Below are 22,954 nucleotides of genomic sequence, written 5' to 3' on the forward strand. Positions count from 1 at the left end.
AACGACGAGACAGCTCATATGATCCTATCACAAGGAGCTGTGATTGGACATTCATGAGGATGAGCACTCATTACTATGATTTTTGTCCCCATAACATTTCCATCATGTCGGCCTTAAGATTGACTTAACCAAACAAAGTGTTTATATGTTATTTGCAAACACTCTTTCCATTTTTTAACAGTCCTTATCAAGTTCCTGTAATTAGGACTTGTCCTCTTTTTGACATTTTTGCTACACATGGATTTGGGCAATGGAATTTGTCTTTTCCAAAAATACAGATTTAATATAGACTTTCATACATGCAAAAGGAATTAGATATGTGCCCAAACATAATTTATGAACCTGCTTCCATACTACAATATACTACTTTCCCATCCTATATCTTCTCTTTTCCTCCCTTGTATTTCCTCTTCTTTATTGATTTTTCATACTCTTATTATTGGGTCTTTATACTCTGGAGGAGCTGGTTTGTCTGTTAATTAAATGGACAGCCCTATTGATTTCAATGGTGATTGTGTAATGCTTATTCTCTCCTGTGGTGGCGCTACAGAGGAATTTAACACTTGCTAGCAGCCCTCCCCCCTGTCCCCGGTTTACAACTGTATGCTAGGGGTCCCAGCAGCAGGATACATCCTGTAGTCAACTAATCAGGGGACGCTTCTTTTCTCACAGAATTTTGTTAAAAAAACTTTTAAATCCTTGTTTTTTGTTTTCCATCTGCACATTTGGTTATTTCCACTATTGTCTTTTTGCATTGCATTCAGGTCTATGTCTCATATTTGCTACTTCCATTGTAATGGCATGTAGATGTTTCCTGTTTTCTATGCTGTTTATTTAAAGGAACAGTAAGGGTATGTTCACACGGCATAGTCCAATACGCCTGAAATTACGGAGCTGTTTTCAGGCGAAAACAGCTCCTGAATTTCAGACGTAATTGCTCGTACTCACGATTTTCGCGGCGTCAATTACGGACGTAATTGGAGCTGTTTTTCAATGGGGTCAATGAAAAATGGCTCCAATTACGTCTCAAGAAGTGACATGCACTTCTTTGAGGCGGCCGTCTTTTTACGTGCCGTCTTTTGAGAGCGGCGCGTAAAAAGAAAAGCCAGTGTGCACAGAACATCGTAACCCCATTGATTTCAATGGGCAGATGTTTGCCGGCGGTTTGGAGCCGTATTTTTGGACGTAATTCGAGGCGTAAAACGCCCGAATTACGTCCGTAAATAGGGAGTGTAAACATACCCTCATAGTAATAGTCATGAACCTGCAAGTTTTAAGTATGCATATTGAGTAGTATGTAGGTACAAAGGCTTAGTACAAAACATTTGTATGTTAACTACAGGGCACTATTGACTTATCTGGTTTGCTCAGGAGAGGTTTTGGATGTGGATGACCCTAACATTGGCAATTACCTTGTATTGGTACTATAGTTGGCATTGATCACTTTAGCTTGGCGTTGAAACAGTAATGCTTAGCAATAACTTAATCTGCTGCAGCATTCAGAAACACTGTTATCAGCTTCTGACAGCCACCTGCTTTAAAGGATCTGGATGCAAACTGATGCCTACCGGCAGTAATGCGTTGCGTTATGGCTGGATTCACACAGCGTTTTTTGCATTTTTTGTGTCTTTTTTTGGTGTTTTTCACAGCTTTTTTTATGTAAAAAACGCTGCGGCCAGATGTTATTTTAAAGTTTATAGTGAATTATTAAAAAAACCTACATAAAGTACATAACAATTTGGTTTTTGGTGTTTTCCGTGGCATCTCATAGGCTTCTCTAGAAGACTTCAGTAACGCCTGAAAATACGAATGTACAAAATTACACAGAATAAAAAATGCTGCCAGTTTGAAACGTCATAAAAACTCTATGTATGGACGATGGCTAAATGTATTGTTGTCTTTGTAATCCTTCATGGAAACATTTAGGCTAAGTTCACACGAGGCGGATACGCTGCCTATGATTCGCTGCAGCGGCGGTCACATGGGATGAAACGTCATCCCAGGAGGCCAGCCCTCTGACGTCATCCAGGCCGGCCTCCCGGATGACATTTCATCCTATGTGACAGCCGCTACTGACTGTGATTGGCTGCAGCAGACACGTGGGATGAAACATCATCCCAGGGGGCCCGCCTAAAGAATGTCAGAGGTAAGTATACGTTTTTTTTTCCCAAAGTTGCGTTTTTTGCGGTGTAACTTCGATTCCGCCGCAAAATTTGCAACGACTTAAAAAGCCGCACCGCAGGTCAATTTGTGTGCGAAATTTCCGCATATCACATATGCAGAGTGTGGATGAGATTTCTTGAAATCTCATCCACTTCTGTGCTACTGTATTATGCTGCAGATTTTCCGCAACAAAAGAAGTTGCGGAAAATCCGCAGTATTTTCGACACGTGTGGACTAGCCCTTAAAGAAGTTGTACGCGAGTTTAAATAATTTGCCTGACAGTAAGAAATGTGATAAAATAAAGAAATAACCAATACATACCTGCTAAATCCCCTGTCACAACAGGCTCTGGTGGTCTCTACCGGTCTTTGTTTTTTTTGCTGCAGCGATGATGTGCTGTACATTCACGTTACCACTGCAGCATATCACTGGCTTTAGCAGTGATGCTTGCATGTGCGGCACGAGACTGTGGAGTGCAGTGATTGGCTGCAGCGGTCACGTGGATGTGCTGCACGTCATCACTGCAGTACAAGCAAACAAAAATAACGACGGGGACCACTAAAGCGTTGGTGCTGGAGTGTCGGGGGGATTTATTGTTTGTATTTGTATTTTACGCCATTTCCTATTGTCAGAATAATTTTTTAAGACTCCCTGAAAACCCCTTTAAATTTCACAATGTAAATTGCATTCCCCACAGCTTGCCTATCTACCTGTTAATTTTTATATTGCACGTACAAATTACTGAAGGTCTATGACCAAATAGTCACACTGGTTTATTGGCTTGTAATGATTCTTAGAATATTTTAAGACACACACAAATATATATATACATGTGTGTGTATGTATATATATATATATATATATATATATATTTATATATTATTTTTTCTTTTGTTCCGCCTATATTTGGGTAAAAGTAACTAAGTAATTCGCACCCTCATCTGACACCTACAAATCGCTGTTGGGGCAGAATGCACATCTTTGTGTTGGTGACTAGTGGCAGTCATCAAATGTAAGATTGTAATCAGATAAAGCTACTTGTTTGGTAGCAGTGTGCTTGCTTTGTCAGACTCCTAGAATCTTCAATAGGACAAATCTCTATCTTCATTTGTCACCCCAGTGCATCCTTTGTGTATATAATTTCCCATTGGTATTATCCAGAGCTTGAAGTCGATAGGCGACTAGCCTCTTGGCTTGCACTATTATTTCCAGCAGGCTTCATACATCTGCAATAAATCTGTAAGGATTTGCGCGTTAACTGGAAATTTTGGGCCGTCAGAGTGAGTTGATAAGGTCTGGTTCCTCAGAAACAAAAGCTTCCTTCCATTATATTGTCAGGTGTCACCTCCCATCAATTGATTTCATGTGACCCAAGTTTTAGCCAGCTGGAGTCCAAACAATCAAGATTAATGTAATGTCCTCTGAGACATTTTTATTAACTGGTCTAAGGGTAGAAATCTGCCTCTTTATCATTTACGTTGATGCACTTAAGCATCATATCCATCATCAAAGCTTACATTTATGCATAAAGAGCAAAGGAGCGGCATCACACGGGCAGTCTGAAATACTGACTTGCTTCCATTTATAGCTTTATAGGCTGACTGTATACATTTATGTGGAATAATGACTTAGGCCTTTTCATACCTTGACTGGCAAAGTTTACACACACACACACACACACACACACACACACACACACACACACACACACACGCACACACACACACACACCCACATCTGTTTTTTTGAAGCTGTGCTGCTTTCTTTTTTCTTTATATATATACACAGTGAAGGAAATAAGTATTTCATCCCTTGTTGATTTTGTAAGTTTGCCCACTGTCAAAGACATGAACAGTCTAGAATTTTTAGGATAGGTTAATTTTACCAGTGAGAGAGAGATTATATAAAAAAAAAAAAAAAAAAAAAAATCACATTGTCAAAATGATATATATTTATTTGCATTGTGCACAGAGAAATAAGTATTTGATCCCTTTGGCAAACAAGACTTAATACTTGGTGGCAAAACCATTGTTGGCAAGCACAGCAGTCAGACGTTTTTTGTAGTTATTGATGAGGTTTGCACACATGTTAGATGGAATTTTGGCCCACTCCTCTTTGCAGATCATCTGTAAATCAATAAGATTTTGAGGCTGTCGCTTGGCAACTCGGATCTTCAGCTCCCTCCATAAGTTTTCGATGGGATTAAGGTCTGTAGACTGGCTAGGCCACTCCATGACCTTAATGTGCTTCTTTTTGAGCCACTCCTTTGACTGTACGTTTCGGGTCATTGTCGTGCTGGAAGACCCAGCCACGAGTCATTTTTAATGTCCTGGTGGAGGGAAGGAGGTTGTCACTCAGGATTTGACGATACATGGCTCTATCCATTCTCCCATTGATGCGGTGAAGTAGTCCTGTGCCCTTAGCAGAGAAACACCCCCAAAACATAATGTTTCCACCTCAATGCTTGACAGTGGGGATGGTGTTCTTTGGGTCATAGGCAGCATTTCTCTTCCTCCAAACACGGCGAGTTGAGTTAATGCCAAAGAGCTAAATTTTAGTCTCATCTGACCACAGCACCTTCTCCCAATCACTCTCAGAATCATCCAGCGTAATGTGTTACCAATGGTTTTCTTGGTGACTGTGGTCCCAGCTGACTTGAGATCATTAACAAGTTCCCCCCGTGTAGTTTTCGGCTGAGCTCTCACCTTCCTTAGAATCAAGGATACCCCACGAGGTGAGATTTTGCATGGAGCCCCAGATCGATGTCGATTGACAGTCATTTTGTATGTCTTACATTTTATTACTATTGCACCAACAGTTGTCTCCTTCTTACCCAGCGTCTTACTTATGGTTTTGTAGCCCATTCCAGCCTTGTGCAGGTCTATGATCTTGTCCCTGACATCCTTAGAAAGCTCTTTGGTCTTGCCCATGTTGTAGAGGTTAGAGTCAGACTGATTAATTGAGTCTGTGGACAGGAGTCTTTTATACAGGTGACCATTTAAGACAGCTGTCTTTAATGCAGGCACCAAGTTGATTGGGAGCGTGTAACTGGTCTGGAGGAGGCTGAACTCTTAATGGTTGGTAGGGGATCAAATACTTATTTCTCTGTGCACAATGCAAAGAAATATATATAATTTTGACTATGTGATTTTCATTTTTTTTTTTAAATATATCATCTATCTCTCACTGGTAAAATTAACCTAGCCTAAAAATTCTAGACTGTTCATGTCTTTGACAGTGGGCAAACTTACAAAATCATCAAGGGATCAAATACTTATTTCCTTCACTGTATATATATATAGGGACAGAGATGGGTGAGGGACCTGGTACCCTGGGACAAGACAGCACCCACTGCCACCTCGGAGGCGTCAACCTCCACGATGAATGGCTCCATCTGGTTAGGCTGAATCAGCACTGGGGCAGAGATAAAGCACTTCTTAAGGATCTCAAAAGCCTGGACCGCCTCCGGAGGCCAGTGGAGGAGATCAGCACGTTTGCGAGTAAGATTCGTAAGAGGCTTAGTGATGACCGAGAAGTTAGCAATGAATCTCCTGTAATAATTAGCAAACCCCAGGAAGCACTGTAACGCCTTCAGGGAGGCAGGTTGAACCCAATCAGCCACAGCCTGAACCTTGGCAGGGTCCATGCGGAATTCATTAGGAGTGAGGATTTGACCCAAAAATGGTATCTCCTGCACCCCAAACACACATTTTTTGGTCTTAGCAAACAGTTTGTTTTCCCGAAGGGCCTGGAGCACCTTCCTGACATGCTCAATGTGGGAGGACCAATCCTTGGAAAACACAAGTATGTCATCAAGGTACACTACAAGAAAAACCCCCAGGTAGTCTCTTAAAATCTCATTTATGAAATTCTGGAAGACCGCGGGAGCATTACACAACCCAAAGGGCATGACGAGGCATTCGAAATGACCTTCGGGCGTGTTAAATGCAGTCTTCCACTCATCCCCTTCTCTGACTCGGATAAGGTTATAAGCCCCCCGAAGATCAAACTTTGAGAACCATTGGGCCCCCTGAACCTGATTGAAGAGATCAGGAATCAAAGTAAGGGGATACTGGTTCCTTACAGTGACCTTATTCAAGTTTCGGTAATCGATGCACAGCCTAGGACCACCATCCTTCTTCCCTACGAAGAAGAAGCCAGCACCTACCGGAGAAGTAGAGGGGCGAATGTAACCCTTAGCCAGGCTTTCCTGGATATATTCTCTCATGGCCTCACGTTCGGGACAAGAGAGATTAAATATCCTACCCTTAGGGAGCTTAGCTCCTGGTACCAAATCGATTCCGTAATCGTATTCTCTATGAGGAGGTAACACTTCGGAGGCATTTTTAGAAAAAACATCAGCGAAGTCCTGAATAAATTCAGGTAGAGTGTTCACCTCCTCAGGGAGAGAAATAAAATTAACAGAAAAACAGGATGTCATGCATTCATTACCCCATTTAGTAAGATCCCCAGTACTCCTGTTAAAAGTGGGATTATGCATCTGCAACCAGGGAAAGCCTAAAACCAAATCGGACAATAATCCCTGCATCACCAGTACAGAACACTGCTCCAAATGAATGGAGCCAACAATGAGTTAAAAAACAGGGGTATGCTGCGTAAAATAACCATTAGCAAGTGGAGTGGAGTCGATACCCACTACCGGGACAGGTTTAGGCAAATAAATCAATGGCATAGCTAGAGACATAGCAAATTCCACAGACATAATATTAGCAGAAGACCCTGAATCCACGAAGGCACTGCCGGTGGCAGACCTACCCTCAAAAGAGACCTGAAAGGGAAGCAAGATCTTATTAGGTTTCATATTTACGGGAATTACCTGTGCGTCCAAGCGACCTCCCCGATGGTCACTCAGGCGCGGAAGTTTTCCGGCTGCTTATTCTTACGCCTAGGACAGTTGTTCACTTGATGCTTGTCATCCCCACAGTAGAAGCAGAGACCATTCTTCCTGCGGAGCTCTCTACGTTGTTGGGGAGACACGGAGGCCCCGAGTTGCATTGGTTCATCCGAGTTTTCCGTGGAAGAACGAAGCAACGGAACCTCGGGAGCCATCATGGGGGAGCCAGAGGAGAAGGCACAAAAACGTTCAAGTCGTCGTTCCCTGAGACGTCGGTCAAGACGTACCGCTAAAGCCATAACCTGATCTAGAGAGTCAGAAGAAGGATAGCTAACTAACAGATCTTTCAGGGCGTTCGACAGACCCAATCTAAACTGGCACCTCAAGGCAGGGTCATTCCACCGAGAAGCTACACACCACTTCCTAAAGTCAGAACAGTACTCTTCAACGGGTCTCTTACCCTGACGTAATGTCACCAGCTGACTCTCGGCAAAGGCAGTCTTGTCAGTCTCGTCATAGATGAGCCCGAGAGCGGAAAAAAAAGGTCAACAGAGGAAAGTTCAGGGGCGTCAGGAGCCAAGGAGAAGGCCCATTCTTGGGGGCCGTCCAGGAGCAGGGAGACAATAATACCCACTCGCTGGCTCTCAGAACCTGAGTAGTGGGGCCTTAGACAGAAATAGAGTCTACAACTCTCCCGAAAGGAGAAAAAAGTCTTCCGGTCCCCTGAGAACCGGTCAGGCAACTTGAGATGGGGTTCAAGAGGTGAGGTGGAGGGCACTAGCTGGTTAGCATCCCGCTGGTCGCACCTCTGAGTCAGGGCTTGGACCTGTAGGGAGAGACCCTGCATTTGCTGAGCCATAGTCTCAAGGGGGTCCATTGTAGTAGGAACCAGGGTAGAAAAGGTATATGGGCCTGTGATTATGTAATGATGGGGTAAGGAGACAGACAGGTGAGCCCTAATCTACCCGCTACTCAGTCCCTGCCTACTTGCACGACCCGTCCTAGGCGACGGCGTACAACTACGCGACGGTCCCTACGCTCAATACATGCACGAGAGACAAACAGACAAGGGTACACAGAAGCTAAAGGAAATGGGGCAGTTGCCCACGGCAACACCTTGAGCAACAAGAGTAGTGAATGAGCCGAGTCAAACCAGGAGTGTACGAGGTACCAAACGCAGAGCAGGAGTGTAGTCAGTAAAGCCAGGGTCAAAATGAAGCTGAGGTCAATGGTAATAGCTGGAACAGCAGAGCCAGGAAACAAGAGAGAATCACAGGCAAAGACAAGAAGCAAATGAAGGTATACATAGGCCAGGCTGTGGTTTCTCCCACTCCTCAGCCTACCAGCCTGAGTGGTAGCAGATCGAGTCACTCTAACAGACCTAGGAGCAGATGCAGACTGATTAACCACGGGCGTCGACACAGAAGCTGTGTCTGGCAGATCCTTTAAAAAAAAATTTTTTTTTTTTATAAAGTATCTTTTTATTAAACAACAAGTAGTACAAACAGGTGACATATGACAAATGTACATACTGTAATAAACAATGTGCAATATTCATTATGTAATATTTATTATGTAATATGCATTGTAAGGGTACAATCTGACAAATTGAAATAAATTGCCTATTCGGCGATGCTGAGGATATAACTTCCTATCAAAAACAAGCGGTACCCGAGTGAAAATATCAAATGAGCATCAAATTGGGCCATAAGGTACATCAGAGAAGAAACATTACATACATCAATTACAACAGTACAACAATTGAACACAAAAATGAACGTCTTCCGGTATTTCATTACATAAATATGTAAACATCATGGCATAACATTACTTTATGATATTCGTTAGGGATAATGTGAGGGTTCAAAAACGTATAGTATTCATCTCATCCCGGAAAGGGGTATCAGAATTCCAACCTGAGAACCACTTCATGCAACAACATTGCATAGAACATCTGTGTCAAATACTAGACATGTCACAAAGCCATATCAAGACATACTGAGTACACCGCCTCCATGAGCAAGCCATGGTGCCCACACCTGCAAATATGTAGCTCTAGAATGGTTCACTGAAGCTGGTAGTTCCTCAAGCCTGAAAATTTGTTTCAACTTATCTAACCAAAGTACCACCGTGGGTGGATGTTGTTGTCTCCAGAGGGTGGGAATAAGCAGTTTAGCTGCAGAAATCATCAGAGTGTGGAGGTTGTTAAATGAAGGTGTGAACCCTGGTTTGGGCAACCAAATCAGTATTAGTTCAGCTTTCAGCTGCATATTCGAAGAACAAATGATGTTGAAGTACCGTTCAACCTCTCTCCAGAAATTAAGTAATTTGGGGCAAGACCACCATATGTGTAGGTAGGAACCCACCTCTTCTCGGCATCTCCAGCAGGAGCCATCAGATAACAGACCTATGGAGTAAAGGAATTCTGGTGTTCGATACCAATGTGTGACAAGTTTATAGGAATTTTCCTGTATACGTACGCATTTGGAGAAACCATGGGCAAACTTCAATACAAAATCTAATTCCAGTTGCGAAAATGTTCTCCCGAGGTTCTTCTCCCAACTTCCCATATAATGGGGTTTCCATGCTGACACCCCCAGGAGAAGTCCTTTATATAGTTTAGACAAAATCTTATCTGGGGTTGCAGGTAACAAGATATTGTTTTCTAACCAAGATGGGTCTACTGGGGAATACAGGGAAATACCACTAAAAGCGTTGACGGTAGCTTTGAAATCTGCCAATTGTAAAGCATTTGGTTGACCTAAACCCAACTCCCGAAATACAGACAAAAGATCGGGTGGACACTGTGGGCCCAAAAGAACAGAGACCTGCACAGAGCACAACCTTTTCCAAAAATCTGCCATTCGATCAGGATGTCTACTGAGGAAGGAGGGCAGAACACTCAATGGGGCTAGTGGAGAGATGGAATTCCTAGACATATTAAGAGCGATCATGTTTTGTCATACCTTAATCATTCCTCTTGTGAGAGGGCTAAAATCCTCACTTTTATGCTGCAGTGCACCCCGTACCCAGAGTAGATGTAGGTCCGATCCCAAAAAGGCCCGTTCCATACTGACGGATAAAGAGGAATTTTTTGTATCTACTAATTGTGTCCATCTGGCTAATTAATTGGCTATGAAGTATGTTTCCAAATCTGGAAGAGAAATGCCCCCTTGCTCTCTTTTCTGTATAAGATAAGAATATGCCAATCTAGAGCATTTGGAATTCCAGAGAAAAGAGGTAAACAAGGTTTTAAAGTTCCGAAAGTAACTATTCGGAATATCAATCGGCAATGCAAGCAGCAGATACAAAATCTGCGGAAGTATATAAGTAGCTAGAACGTTTTTTCTGCCAAACCACGAAAGATACGGCAATCGAAAGGACAAAAGTTGTGTTTGAGTTTTGGTAAATAGGGGTTTATAATTAAGTGTAAATAGGTCTACAGGGTCAGCTGGGACCATTTTCCCAAGGAATTTAATCGCCTTGGTTGGCCATTTGAAAGGGGTACAACTTTGCCATTGGGTAATTATATGAAAAGGGATATTGACATTTAAAGCCTCCGACTTTCCATAGCCAAATGTTTCGAACAGAGTAAGTACAAGAGGCATAGCTTTCAGCGGGTTTGTGATGAGCAAGATTAGGTCATCTGCAAAGGCCGCCAATTTATGTTCTACAGTGCCAACAGTCAGGCCTCTGATATCCTCATGTGGTCTAATATGTAACGGTATAATGGTTCTAATGTTAAAATGAAAAGTGCAGGGGAGAGAGGGAATCACTGTCGAGTACCATTTTTATTGGAAAGGGGGCTGACAATATGCCATTTACTCTAATTTCGGCTGAGGGCTGAGAATATAGTGTAAAAATAGCTTTTATAAAAGGCGGGGGAAATTTAAATTTTTCTAATACAAACCAAATCTAATCCCAGCTGACCCTGTCAAAGGCCTTTTCGGCATCAGTTCCCAAAAGGACAAGAGGTATCCCTCTCCTCCTAGCAAAATGGATAGCATGTATTACTCGAGATATGTTACTTTTGTCCTCCCTCCTCGGGACAAAACCAACCTGCTCCTCAGCAATTAATGATGGCAAAAACTTTGCTATCCTTCTAGCTAACAGTTTAGCCCACCACGTCACATCACTATTTAACAATGATATAGGACTGTAACTTGCAACTTTTCAGGTTTTTAACCATTTGAATTGCAAAGCCGCTATGTACACTATGTGAAATTTTCAATGCAAATACAGTATAACAACAGTAGTAGTAATACCAAATAGTAAAGAAAAACTTTAGTTAACAGTTACGTTTTGGTATGCGGTCTCTTACTCTTATTAAAAAACAAAAATGCACCAAAAACTGTACTAAAAATTAGAGTGTGAACAAAGCGTATAATAATACCATTTAGCTCACTGCACCATCACCACTACTGTCTTTTTTTTATCCTTTGGGCAACATTTCTTTGAACTTTTCATCGGGATCACATTTTACAGCTGCCTTTTTAGTCTCAGCATTTTTGCAGATATACATTACATTGTTTTCTTATATTTTTTAAACTTCACTTTTAATTTTTTACATTTTTTTTTACTTTATTGTAGTTTATGAAAAAAGCTTTGCGGTCACCTACCTTTTGTGCTGTTATTTCCAGTATTTGTATGTCTGATATGCTCTCAGCACCTGCAAATCTGCTTGCTCATGTTACCCTGCATACTTTTTGACATCTAAAACAAACTTACCAGGTTTCTGATGCACCTGCTTCTCAGCAGCTAATTTACTTGGCACACGGAGGTATTTTCTTCACGTTAAGTATTTTTATTTTGGCATTCAAAGCTAGTGACAAACCCGTGGCCGTGATCAAGTTTAGGAAACATGAGTATCAATGTTAAAGAGCTGGCAAATGATAAACTTCAGATTTTGGCAATGGTTGTGATTCATGCTTTAGATATAGATCATATGCATTAGATGGAGCATTTCAAGCAACCTGTATTTAGTCATCCTGCCAGGGATATCATCATTTAAAAGGATTATGTGAAATTTTGAGAATAGTGAATTTGTAGATTCGGAAAGCTTGCAGAACTGCAGATGTGACTGGTTTTGTTGTCTGCTGGAAAGTAACATATTAGTAATGTGGTGGAATTCTAGTTTCATATATTTTCTTTTTCATACACTCAAAGAAAACAACCATGGATGGAGGTCTGTATTCTGCCATGTTTTGTTGAATCCGACTGTCCAGATAATACATATGGATTTTGTCCCATAGGTTTACTTAGTGCAGAACACGTTGCAACCTTTTCTGGTCTGAGGTCAAATTCAGATTGTACTACTTCCAAGAACTACCATTAAGAAGTAATTTGGGTAAGGCTTCGATCACATCTGTGTCAGGGCTCCGTTCTGGCATTCTGTAAGAGCTTCCCGTCAGAACGGAACCCTGACTGAAACAAACGGAAACCATAGGTTTTCGTTTGCATCTCCACTGATTTCAATGGTGACGGATCTGGTGCAAATGGTTTCCATTTTTGTCTCAGTTGTGCAAGGGTTCCTTCGTTTTGACGGAATAAATGGCTCAGTCGACTACGGTATTTATTCTGCCAAAATGACAGAACCCTTGCACAACTGAGACAAACGGAAACCCTTTGTACCGGATCTGTTACCATTGAAATCAATAGTGATGCAAACGGAAACCTATAGTTTCCGTTTGTTTCAGTCAAGGTTCCGTTCTGGCGGGAAGCTCCGACGGAATGCCTGAACGGAGCCCTGACACAGATGTGAACGAAGCCTAAAACACATACACTGTATTATGCTTAATACAGGTCTAAAGAAGCTGGTACATGACACAGGGATTCAAGGACTGATGTCCTGTACTAGACATAATACGAGGGCCGGCTTTAGAAAAGCGCCCTGTGCAAACTTTTCTTTCGGCGCCCCACCCCATCATAAAAAAAATGCCCCATAAAAAAGTATAATGCCCCCCCACAGTATAATGCCCTTTTCAGTGCCCCACACAGTATAATGCCCTTTATATTGCCCCCACACAGTATAATGCCCCCTTTAGTGCCCCCCACACAGTATAATGACCCCTAAGTGCCCCCATACAGTATATTGCCCCCAAAGAAGGGTAATTGTATACTTTGGCCACTTTACACCATTTTTATGTAACCAGGCATGAGGTTGTTTTCTTCTTTTACTCTGGATGTCTTTTAACTATCATACTTGACAGCAGTATATTTACTAAAGTAACTTTAAGGATTCACGTAAGCCATGGTTTTAAAGGATTTTTTTTCTTTACTTCTGTTAAATTTTGAATTTTAGATGGGATATTTTTGTAAAATGTTTAGATCAATATAATTAAAAAAAATAATAGATTCTGAATGCTTTCTCATTTGTCATCATTTTTTACCTTAATGAGAAACTCTCATGGTGGAGTAGTTCATTGAATAATGGAGAATCTCCCACTGTGACTCATCAGTTCCTATACGCACAGTGGTAAAGGCCAAGATCTAGAGATTTGGAACTCCACGTATTGTTACCTCTGCTATATGCAAATAACCAACATCTTCTATGCTTTTCATAATTGCAGTAAAACAATTGACATGCTTTTTGCAGGACTATAATAAGAGGTTGTCATTTGTATGAAAAGGGACAGACCAGACCCAATTTATTTTTTTTAAAGTATATATTTGAATACACCCTGGTCACATATAAAGTCACATATAAAGTTCAATGTCGCTGTGATGTACTGCATTCAGAGCCATATTATATGGAGGGCAAAAGGGGCAAATGCCCTAAGGCCCCCACCACCCTCCTCATTACAATTCACAGAAACTACAAGTCTTTGATGCTTTGCTTGGAAATCCTAGGCTCTATTATTTGGCTATTGTATAGGACTGGTATTTAAGCAGTGTATTTTGGTATTGGACTCTGTATGGCATTATAATTTAGGCACATTATAGCTTTGTTTTTTGTGCAGTTACATTATTTATGTGTATTCTATGGTGTATTATTTGGAGTATTTATTTATATACTATATGTTAGTTTTTGGAGGACTGTTACTGTGCTTGTGCTGCTGTTTGTACTGTTCTAATATATCGTAACTGTATAATTGTTTACCTGTAACCTGTTTTCTATTGAGCTTGTCTTCCTTACAAAAAAAAGAAGGGGCCCATAGAACGTTTTGTCCAGGGGCTTCCCCAGACATTTAGCCTTGACTGCATTTACCTTGCTTTGGGCATGGTATGTAAAATTAAAACTAATGTTGTAGTGCCTAAGAATCGTTTATTGTTTTCTTTTTTAGACCGATTTTGTCTTTTAACCCCTTAACGACCGGCGTATAGTGTTTTTATGTCGGCCGTTCAGGGTAGTTCTTCTGAAGCAACGCGTTTTCACGTCGGCACTTCAGAAGAACTTTCCCCACATCGGGCGGGGTGCTGCTGATGCCCGGGCTGTTACTAACAGCCTCGGGCTTCAGGGCAACGATCGGAGACCACTAGCAGTGGTCTCCGATCATATTTAACCCCTCAGATGTGGTGCTGAATAGCGAGCGCCGCATCTGAGTGATTTTAGAGGGAGGGGGCTCCCTCTCTCATCCCACTGGCATCCCCTCGTGCATTGTGGGGTGCCGATTGGTTCTATGGCAGCCTGGGGGCCTAACAAAGGCCCCCAGTCCTGCCTTTAGTGATTGCCTGTTCGGCTATGCCAGAGGCATGACCTAACAGGTGCCGGTCAGTTTTACACTGACCGGCAATAATACACTGCAATACAGAAGTATTGCAGTGTATTATAATAGCGATCAGAAGTCTGCACAGTAAAGTCCCCTAGTGGGACTAAAAATAAAGTTAAAAAAAGTTAAATAAAGTTTGAAATAAATAAATGCCCCAAGTAAAAAAAAAATTAAAAACCCACTTTTTCCCCTTACAAAACACTTTATGAAAAAAAGTAAAAATGTACTCATATTTGGTATCGCCACGTCCGTAACGAACCAAACTATAAAATGATTACATTATTTAACCCGCATGGTGAACGCCGTAAAAAATATAATAACAGACAACGCCAGAATTGCTGTTTTCTGTTCATCCTGCCTTCAAAAGAATTTGATAAAAAGTGATCAAACCATCGCATCTACTCCAAAATGGTACCAATACAAACTACAAGTCGTCCCGCAAAAAAAAAGCCCTCATACAGCTGCATCGGTCAAAAAATAAAAAAGTTATGGCTCTTAAAATATGGCGGCACAAAAGCAAATAATTTTGAAAAATATTTGTTTGTACTGTGTAAAAGTAGGAAAACATAAAAAAATCCATATAAATTTGGTATCGCCGCAATCGTAACGACCCGCTGAATAAAGTTATTATGTTATTTATACCACACGGTAAACGGCGTAAAATTAAGACGCAAAACAAATGGCGAAATTTAAATTTGTTTCCAGTACCCCTCTAAAAAAGTTATTCAAAAGTTAATCAATAAATAATATGTACCCCAAAATGGTGCTATTATAAAATACAACTTTGTCCCACAAAAAAAAGTCCTTATACAGCTATGTTGACGCAAAAATAACAAAGTTATAGCTCTTTGAATGCGACGATGGAAAAACTTAAAAAATTGCTCGGTCATTAAGGTTTAAAATACCTTCGGTATTAAGGAGTTAATTACTATTGTTACTAGTCCAGGTAAGGTAGAATAAACATCACAAAAAAAAAATCTATGAATTGTCACCCAAAAAATAAAACTCAATAGCATTCAGTCTAATGGTTTACATTTTATTTTACATTAACACAGCAGGCAAGAAATGAGAAGAAAAAAAATCCACTTCTCTGAATTTCAGAAGATTTTTATGACTCTTACATGTTAAGCATCTTTTTAGCTGAATTGACTTGGTGCCCTTCGCCAGGTGAAAAAGGCTTCCTTACAAACCTAAATCAAAATTATGCCCAAAAGGGGCAGTAATTCCCTATTACAGTCTGAATTGCTGTCCTTATAATGAACTCTGTAATGCAAAAGGATGTCTTTATGTAAAACAAAATACAAGTGAAAAAAGGCTTCCTTCATTGGTTATTGCATACTTTTTGTCCTCTTTTTTAGTCGACTTTTTGGCAAAATACTGCATCTTTAGCCAGGAGAAGTTGGCTGAGTATAAAAGGGCTTTTGAAGCGGTAAGTGTAAATTCAGTCTCTTTCTTTTTCTTTTCTCTCCCCTCCCCCTTCACTCCTCCTATGTCTGTAGACAGTTAAGCAGAAATAATAAGCACCGCTGCTTGTGGTACACGTCCCATGAATTACTTGAACATCAAATGTAACTTTAGAATGGAGGCACGCTTTATTCTTTTTGTAGAACTGTTCCCCAATCCATTCTTTATTTACATGTCGTGAGCCTGAGCGATGCACAGCCATTTAGAACACACACAAAAAAGAAGAGGCCATTAAACAAATTAAAAGGAGTGGGGATGACTAATACAGTACTCTTGGAATCTGCAATTTGATTAGTCTGAATTTAATACATAATAGCTGAGCTGAAACAGGAGGGAAGTCTCAACCGCTCTTTAATAACCATCCACAAATAAATAATGGTGATAAATCTACTATACGTTAGTTGTAGAAGGTATTATTATCCAACGTGCTATAAGGGTATTTTCAGATTTAAAATGTGTCATTTAAATTAAGACGCCACTCTAGTGGAGCTTTATGAGGATTCGTCTTCATAAAGACCTATTTTTATTAGGGCACATATAAGGTGCCCTAAAAGTATTAAAATAGGGGAGTGCAAAAAGCACCCAAAAAAACCCTCTATACTAGTCCTAATCATGGCACAGACAAGAAGCTCTAACTAATTAGCTTAGAGGGGTAACCTGATTTTCTTACCCATACCAGTCACTAAGATGGTCAGGTGATCTCTCATGGTCAGTCACTGTCTTGCATACACTTTGCCAGAGGTGTAACAAACTCTCCACCAGACTCCCTCTAACCATTCCTGTTTGTAATCAGGAACATAATTTGTAGCTTCTGAGCCTCAATACAAAATCTGTAGCAAGGCCCCCCACCTACCATGTGCCATTGATAATACTGATGTACTCTTACGTGGCAAAAGGGCATTCTGGGCCCCTCAGACACCAGGGCCCAGGTGTAACTGCTACTTCTGCACCACCTATAGCTGCGCCCCTGTTTATAGTACTGCTCTCCGCTTTTGTGGTAGGGAGGCCACTGATCCCCCTCAAGCACCAGGATTCAGATGTGACTGCATTCTCTACACCCTCTATAGTTAAATCTCTCCATTGCCCTTAAGGCTTTATGCCACATGCCGTATTAGAGATCAATGTCACATGGATCCCGAATACGGTGCCAATAGAGATCTGTGGGCCCATACTTCACCTTTGTGTCCCCCAACTTTTTCTTTTTTTTAAATCTGTGAAAAAGTAAGTTGTGGCATACAGTATCACATGCGGTAATATTGATATAGTCTCTCTTAGAAGAATTGCCTCTAGGCAAGAATATGGTGCTTAACAGAGGACCATACAGCAGCACACATAATGCTGACAAAACTGTAATACGAACCTGTAGGCACTTTGTATGCAAATGCATTACCATGTGCATACCACCTTATACTGTTCATCTTAGTTGGCATGTGCAGAATATTGTGAGTGAATTCTGCCTGGTGTAACTAATAGCAAGATGTTTTAAGTTTGCTGATGGTACCCACTTATAACATCAGTTTTTCTGCTACCAACCTCTGCTCCAACAAGACCAATAAAGCTGAGAAATAAAAAATATTTTATTAACAAACATACTTTGTTTCTATATTCTACATTGCATAGCACTACATGGCTATCCTACAAGTGGATGCAGAGCATGTCTCTATAGAAAAAAAGTATGCAACATACTTTTGAACTAATCATAGCAATACATAGTATTGGAATGGCTAAGTATACTGTTACAATTATGAGATTAATATTTTCCTAAAGTATTAACAACCATACATATGATAATAGGTATTTAATATTAATTTTAATTTACTGCTACACTCAAATTATGACATATGTCATGTGTTTGTTTTTTTACTCCACTCGAGTAACTTTCACGGACTGATTAATTTTCTATTTGTAATAGTAGACTGCCCAGAGCTGGTTGCACTAAAATTGTCTATGGCATATTGCACCTGTCTTGATTAAAAAACAAATGTTTTCAGTTAAAGAGGCTCTGTCCCCACATTATAAGTGGCCTATCTTCTACATAATGTGATCGGCGCTGTAATGTAGATAACAACAGTGTTTTTTATTTAGAAAAACAATCAATTTTGACGGAGTTATGACCTATTTTAGATTTATGCTACTAATGGCTTTCTTAATGCCCAACTGGGCATGTTTTTACTTTTTGACCAAGTGGGCGTTGTGGAGAGAAGTGTATGATGCTGACCAACCAAATTCATTTACTCAGCACATAGTCATCTTGCTAGATCATGATGTGCTGTCACTTACTCACACATTAACGTTACTGAAGTGTCTTGAGAGTTAATAGACATTGACTTCAGCCAGGACGCGATGTCTATTCACAATCCCGACACTTCGGTAACGTTTGTGTGGGACTTACAATCTTGCGAGATCACGCTGTAAATTACAGCTTTTAGAGAGTGTCGGGATTATGAATAGACATCGCGTCCTGGCTGGAAGCAATGTCTATTAACTCTCAAGACATTTCAGTAACGTTAATGTCTGAGTATGTGACTGCACATCATGATCTAGAAAGATCACTATGTGCTGAGTAAATTAATGGAAAGAAGTGTATGACGCTGATTGGTCAACGTCATACACTTCTCTTTACAATGTCCACTCGGTGAAAAAGTAAAAACACGCCCAGTTGTCCATTGAGAAACTCATTAGCATAAATCTAAAATAGGTCATAACTGTCAAAATTGATTGTTTTTCTAAATAAAAAACACTGCTGTAATCTACATTACAGCGCCGATCACATTATGTAGACGATAGGGCACTTATAATGTGGTGACAGAGCCTCTTTAAGTTTAATGAGTTCAGAATTTTTGTGTTTTTTTATTTTACAAATATTGCAATATTTTTATGCAGTGAATACTGTATCGGGTATGAATGGATATTAAAGTTCTGATACTAAACATTATTTTATAATTTTTTGCTACATCATGTCCAGTCACATCCATTTTCTTATGCAAAACAATGCCATTTTTAACCCAGCACTCCCGAGTGCACCATTCATGATTCAATGTGAGAGCTCATCTTAGGTGCCACCCTTCCACGATGGCAGGGAAAGGGAACGATATAATGGCAGCTAAACAGTTCATTCCTGCATTTTCCCATCTCTAAAATGGTGAAGAGGGAAGCCATTTCACCCATGTGCTGTGTTGCAATTCCCAGTACAGCGGCTGGTCAGTAATGGCTCTGTTTTATAGAAAAACCTGAGAGAGCTTCACCGTGTTCATTTGAGGAATCATAGGGCATATCAACATTTGTTGTCAGAGATACTTTAGAAATCAACTATATTATTACAGATCATGGAATTTTTTTATTGACAGTTTTTCAGAAATACATACAGAACAATACATACAGAACAATAAACCATGCAATCAGATTGTTCAATTTGCACAGAAGCATCAGAACATAAAGTCAAGGTGTATCATTAATACAAAAGGAAACATACAATATGCGTATAAAAATTCAAAATAAACTGTAAAGAGCATGACCCTTCCATGGGGCCAAATAAGACAAGACTGGGGGGGGGGAATAGTGGGGAGTGGGGTAAAGTCGGAAGGCTGAGTCAGAGTAGAACCTTATATGTCGGTGGTCAAGGGTCTATCCTGAGGATAAAGGGAGCCAATATGTCCCACGGGTCCCAAATGAGTTTAAATCGGTCCAGGGAGTTGGATAACGATGCAGTCAAATATTTCATAGTGCGGATTTCTCAAATTTTAGTCAACAAGTCTATGTTGTTGGGAGGCGTGGTTTGTTTCCACTTCCAGACAATCAGGGTTTTGGCTGCTGTGAGTGTTGAAATAGGCGAGCTAGATGTTTCCCCATAGACCGAGGAGGGATGTAGTGGATCCAAGGGAATATCCTGCTTTAGCACCATGCCTGTCAGGTCTCTAACCTCCAACCAGAATTGTGTCACAAGGGGGCACTCCCAGAAAATATGGAACACGTCGCCCACCTGTCTCTGGCATCGCCAACATACAGATGAGATGCTCGAGTTGAAACTATGTAAAAGGGCAGGAGTGTGGTGCCAGAACATAAGAATTTTGGATTGGTTTTCTTTATATGTCGTACAAAGGGAAGTTTTGGCCGTCCTTGACCATATTATCTGCCACAGTGTAGGAGGAATAGGTCTGCCTATTATAGTTTCCCACTTGGTCATATATCTATGTGAAGGCAGATTGGAGTTATCCGGAGAGCAGAATGGCATAAATGGCGGATATTAAGACCCTTGGTCGTGGTGTTGTGATGACATAATGTTTCAAATCTGGTAAGCTGAGTGAACCGAGTGGAACCCAAGGTATGTTAAATATAGTGTCTAATCTGTAGATAGTGGGAAAAATGCAGGGGAGGGGATGTTGTGGTGTTGCTGGAAATAGGAAAAGGGGTGTAACTCTAGCGTGAGGGGATCACCCATATCGGCTAAGTGGAAAATATCTACCCCAGCCCAAAAACGGACCAGCTGTGAGGTATTACCTCCAGGTATAGTAGGGATGTATAATATGGAGGTTAAGGGGGGGCGTTCTGATGACAATTTAAAGCATTTCTTACACACCTCCCAGACCTCTCTCTGAAATCTCATGGGACCCAGAAAGATGGATGATGGCAAGTCATGGGGATCATCCCATAGCAGTGTGTTGGGATGAATCGGAGCCATCCAAAGTTTCTCAATTTTGGTCCACTTAGTGTATGCTCTAAGGGACGCCCAAGCTGGGATGCGACGCAGATGAGCCGCCCAGTAGTATTTCACAACGTCAGGAACAGATAGAGTTCCATCAGATTTACTAGATAGTCTAACAGATTTAGGGATTCTGTGTCTACCGGAGTGCCATATGAATCTGAGGATGGATGATTGCATTGTAATTTTAAAGAATTTGTAGTGGTTTATGGTATATTTTTATTTTCATATCCGAAAATAAAAGGAAAATCTGTGAAAATGTATCCACCAAATCCACCCTGACCATGTGTGCCATGTTGTTTTCCATAGTTTCATAGATACATAGTTAGTACGGTTGAAAAAAGACACAAGTTCATGAAGTTCAACCAAGGGAGGGGAACATACCATGTGGCAACATACCTTAAACTACCAAACAACTGGCCACCCATAGAACTCTTTGGCTGTAAAACTGAGCCATTAATATTTTATGGAACAAATTAAGTCGAAAGTCATGTAACTTTTTTTCTGAAAGCCATGTTTTGCAGGATGCTGACTTTACTGATCACAGCTAACACATGCATCAATGATAATTGGAGTATTTATGTAGGAGCATACTTTAATATATTTTGTATCTTACTTCAAGGTGGATACTGATGAAGATGGATACTTGGATTGTCTACAAGTCCTTATGGCCTTAAAAGAAATTGTTCCAGGAAATGCCCTAAGTGATGCTGAAGAGTTTTATATTTACCGGGTAAGATAATAGAAGAAAAAAAAGGAGAATAAGAAGGAAGGAGCGAGGGAGAAATTATGGAGGGAGCAAAGGAAGGAAATGATGCAAGCTAGGAAATGGGGAAAAGGATAAAGGAAAAAAAGTATATGAGGAAAGGAAGGGAGGATGGAGAAAGCAAGAAAGAAACTATGGGGAAGGTGATAAGGAAAGGATGTAAGGTAGGGGAGGGAGATAAGGAAGGGGCTGGGGGATAAAAGGTAAAGTATATAAGGGCGGGTGGGAACCTGTCACTTGACTTGGAGCCACTAAAGCACCAACCACCAACAATGCAGATGCGCCCCATGCTGCCAGGTTTTTCTCAGTAGGTTATTTACTTTACTATCTATTCACGAAACATTCATTTTTGACGTAGCACATTGGGAACACTAAACCCCAGCTGCATAACGACATGCTGGTGGTTTAGTGACTCCAAACCTAGTGACAGGTCCTTTTTAAGAGTAAGAGTGTGACTTGGTGGAAATGTGGCTCTGTCAAAATGTGAGAGTTGTCTGCCTAGTGAGGGATTTTTTTGAAAAGAAGATCTTGATCCAAATAAACTTAATATTCCTAGCTTAACAAGGTCTCTAGCCATTACTAGACATGTACACGCTAGTATTTGTCATTATGTGTCTGTGATGATTGATGGTTATATTGTATAGTCGAGACATATTGGTTTATTTAGTATTTGTAATTATGTGTTTTTTTACACATAGCTTGTCAAAAATGTAAAGTAAGGGTTCTCATTCACTTTTATTTAGAGTGCAAATTGAAACAAAAATGTATTGTTTTACACTCATTTGGTCAGGATCCTTTCTTACATGATCAAACACACTACATGCTATCATTTTGGGTGCTAAAATACAACTATATATAGAAAACCTATTTTAAAAAAACTGATATGCTTTTATGCAGAATTTGTCCTACAGTTAGGTTCAGTCGCACAAAGAAAAAAAAGTTGTGTGCGCTCAGTAGTTGTATAGATTGTGAATATGACCCACACTGTTTTTATTTTCCATGGGAGAATGTTGTGGGAAATAGTTTTAGACATTTCAACATATATGGCCATCTTGTATAAGGATGTAGCATATAGCTACGTTTTTAGATTGCCGGCTAGTCCACCTAGCACATGTCCTACTATTTAATGCCTATAACTTTGCCTTCTCTCTTTAACTTAAATATAAATGTTGCACAACTGAAAAGTGAAACTCACATACAACGGAAGCTGACAACAAGAACGCTGAAACTTTCTGCACAGCCGCTCTGCCAGGGACTCCGGCCCCAGGGAAGCTGCTAAAGTCAATGTCCATATATGC

At 40.6% G+C, this 22,954-nt stretch overlaps 1 protein-coding gene across 1 annotated transcript in view; it reads left to right on the forward strand.

Annotated features, from left to right (window-relative positions):
- Positions 1–22,954, forward strand: part of LOC142750385 (uncharacterized) — a 240,543-nt gene that overhangs the window by 135,778 nt on the left and 81,811 nt on the right. Inside the window, exons 6-7 of the mRNA XM_075859387.1 lie at positions 16,086–16,156; positions 21,513–21,623. Of these exons, the coding sequence (XP_075715502.1) occupies positions 16,086–16,156; positions 21,513–21,623 (182 nt within the window). The remainder of the gene's footprint in view (positions 1–16,085; positions 16,157–21,512; positions 21,624–22,954) is intronic.

The sequence above is a fragment of the Rhinoderma darwinii genome, chromosome 3 (assembly GCF_050947455.1).
Source record: "Rhinoderma darwinii isolate aRhiDar2 chromosome 3, aRhiDar2.hap1, whole genome shotgun sequence".
Taxonomy (NCBI): Eukaryota; Metazoa; Chordata; class Amphibia; order Anura; family Rhinodermatidae; genus Rhinoderma; species Rhinoderma darwinii.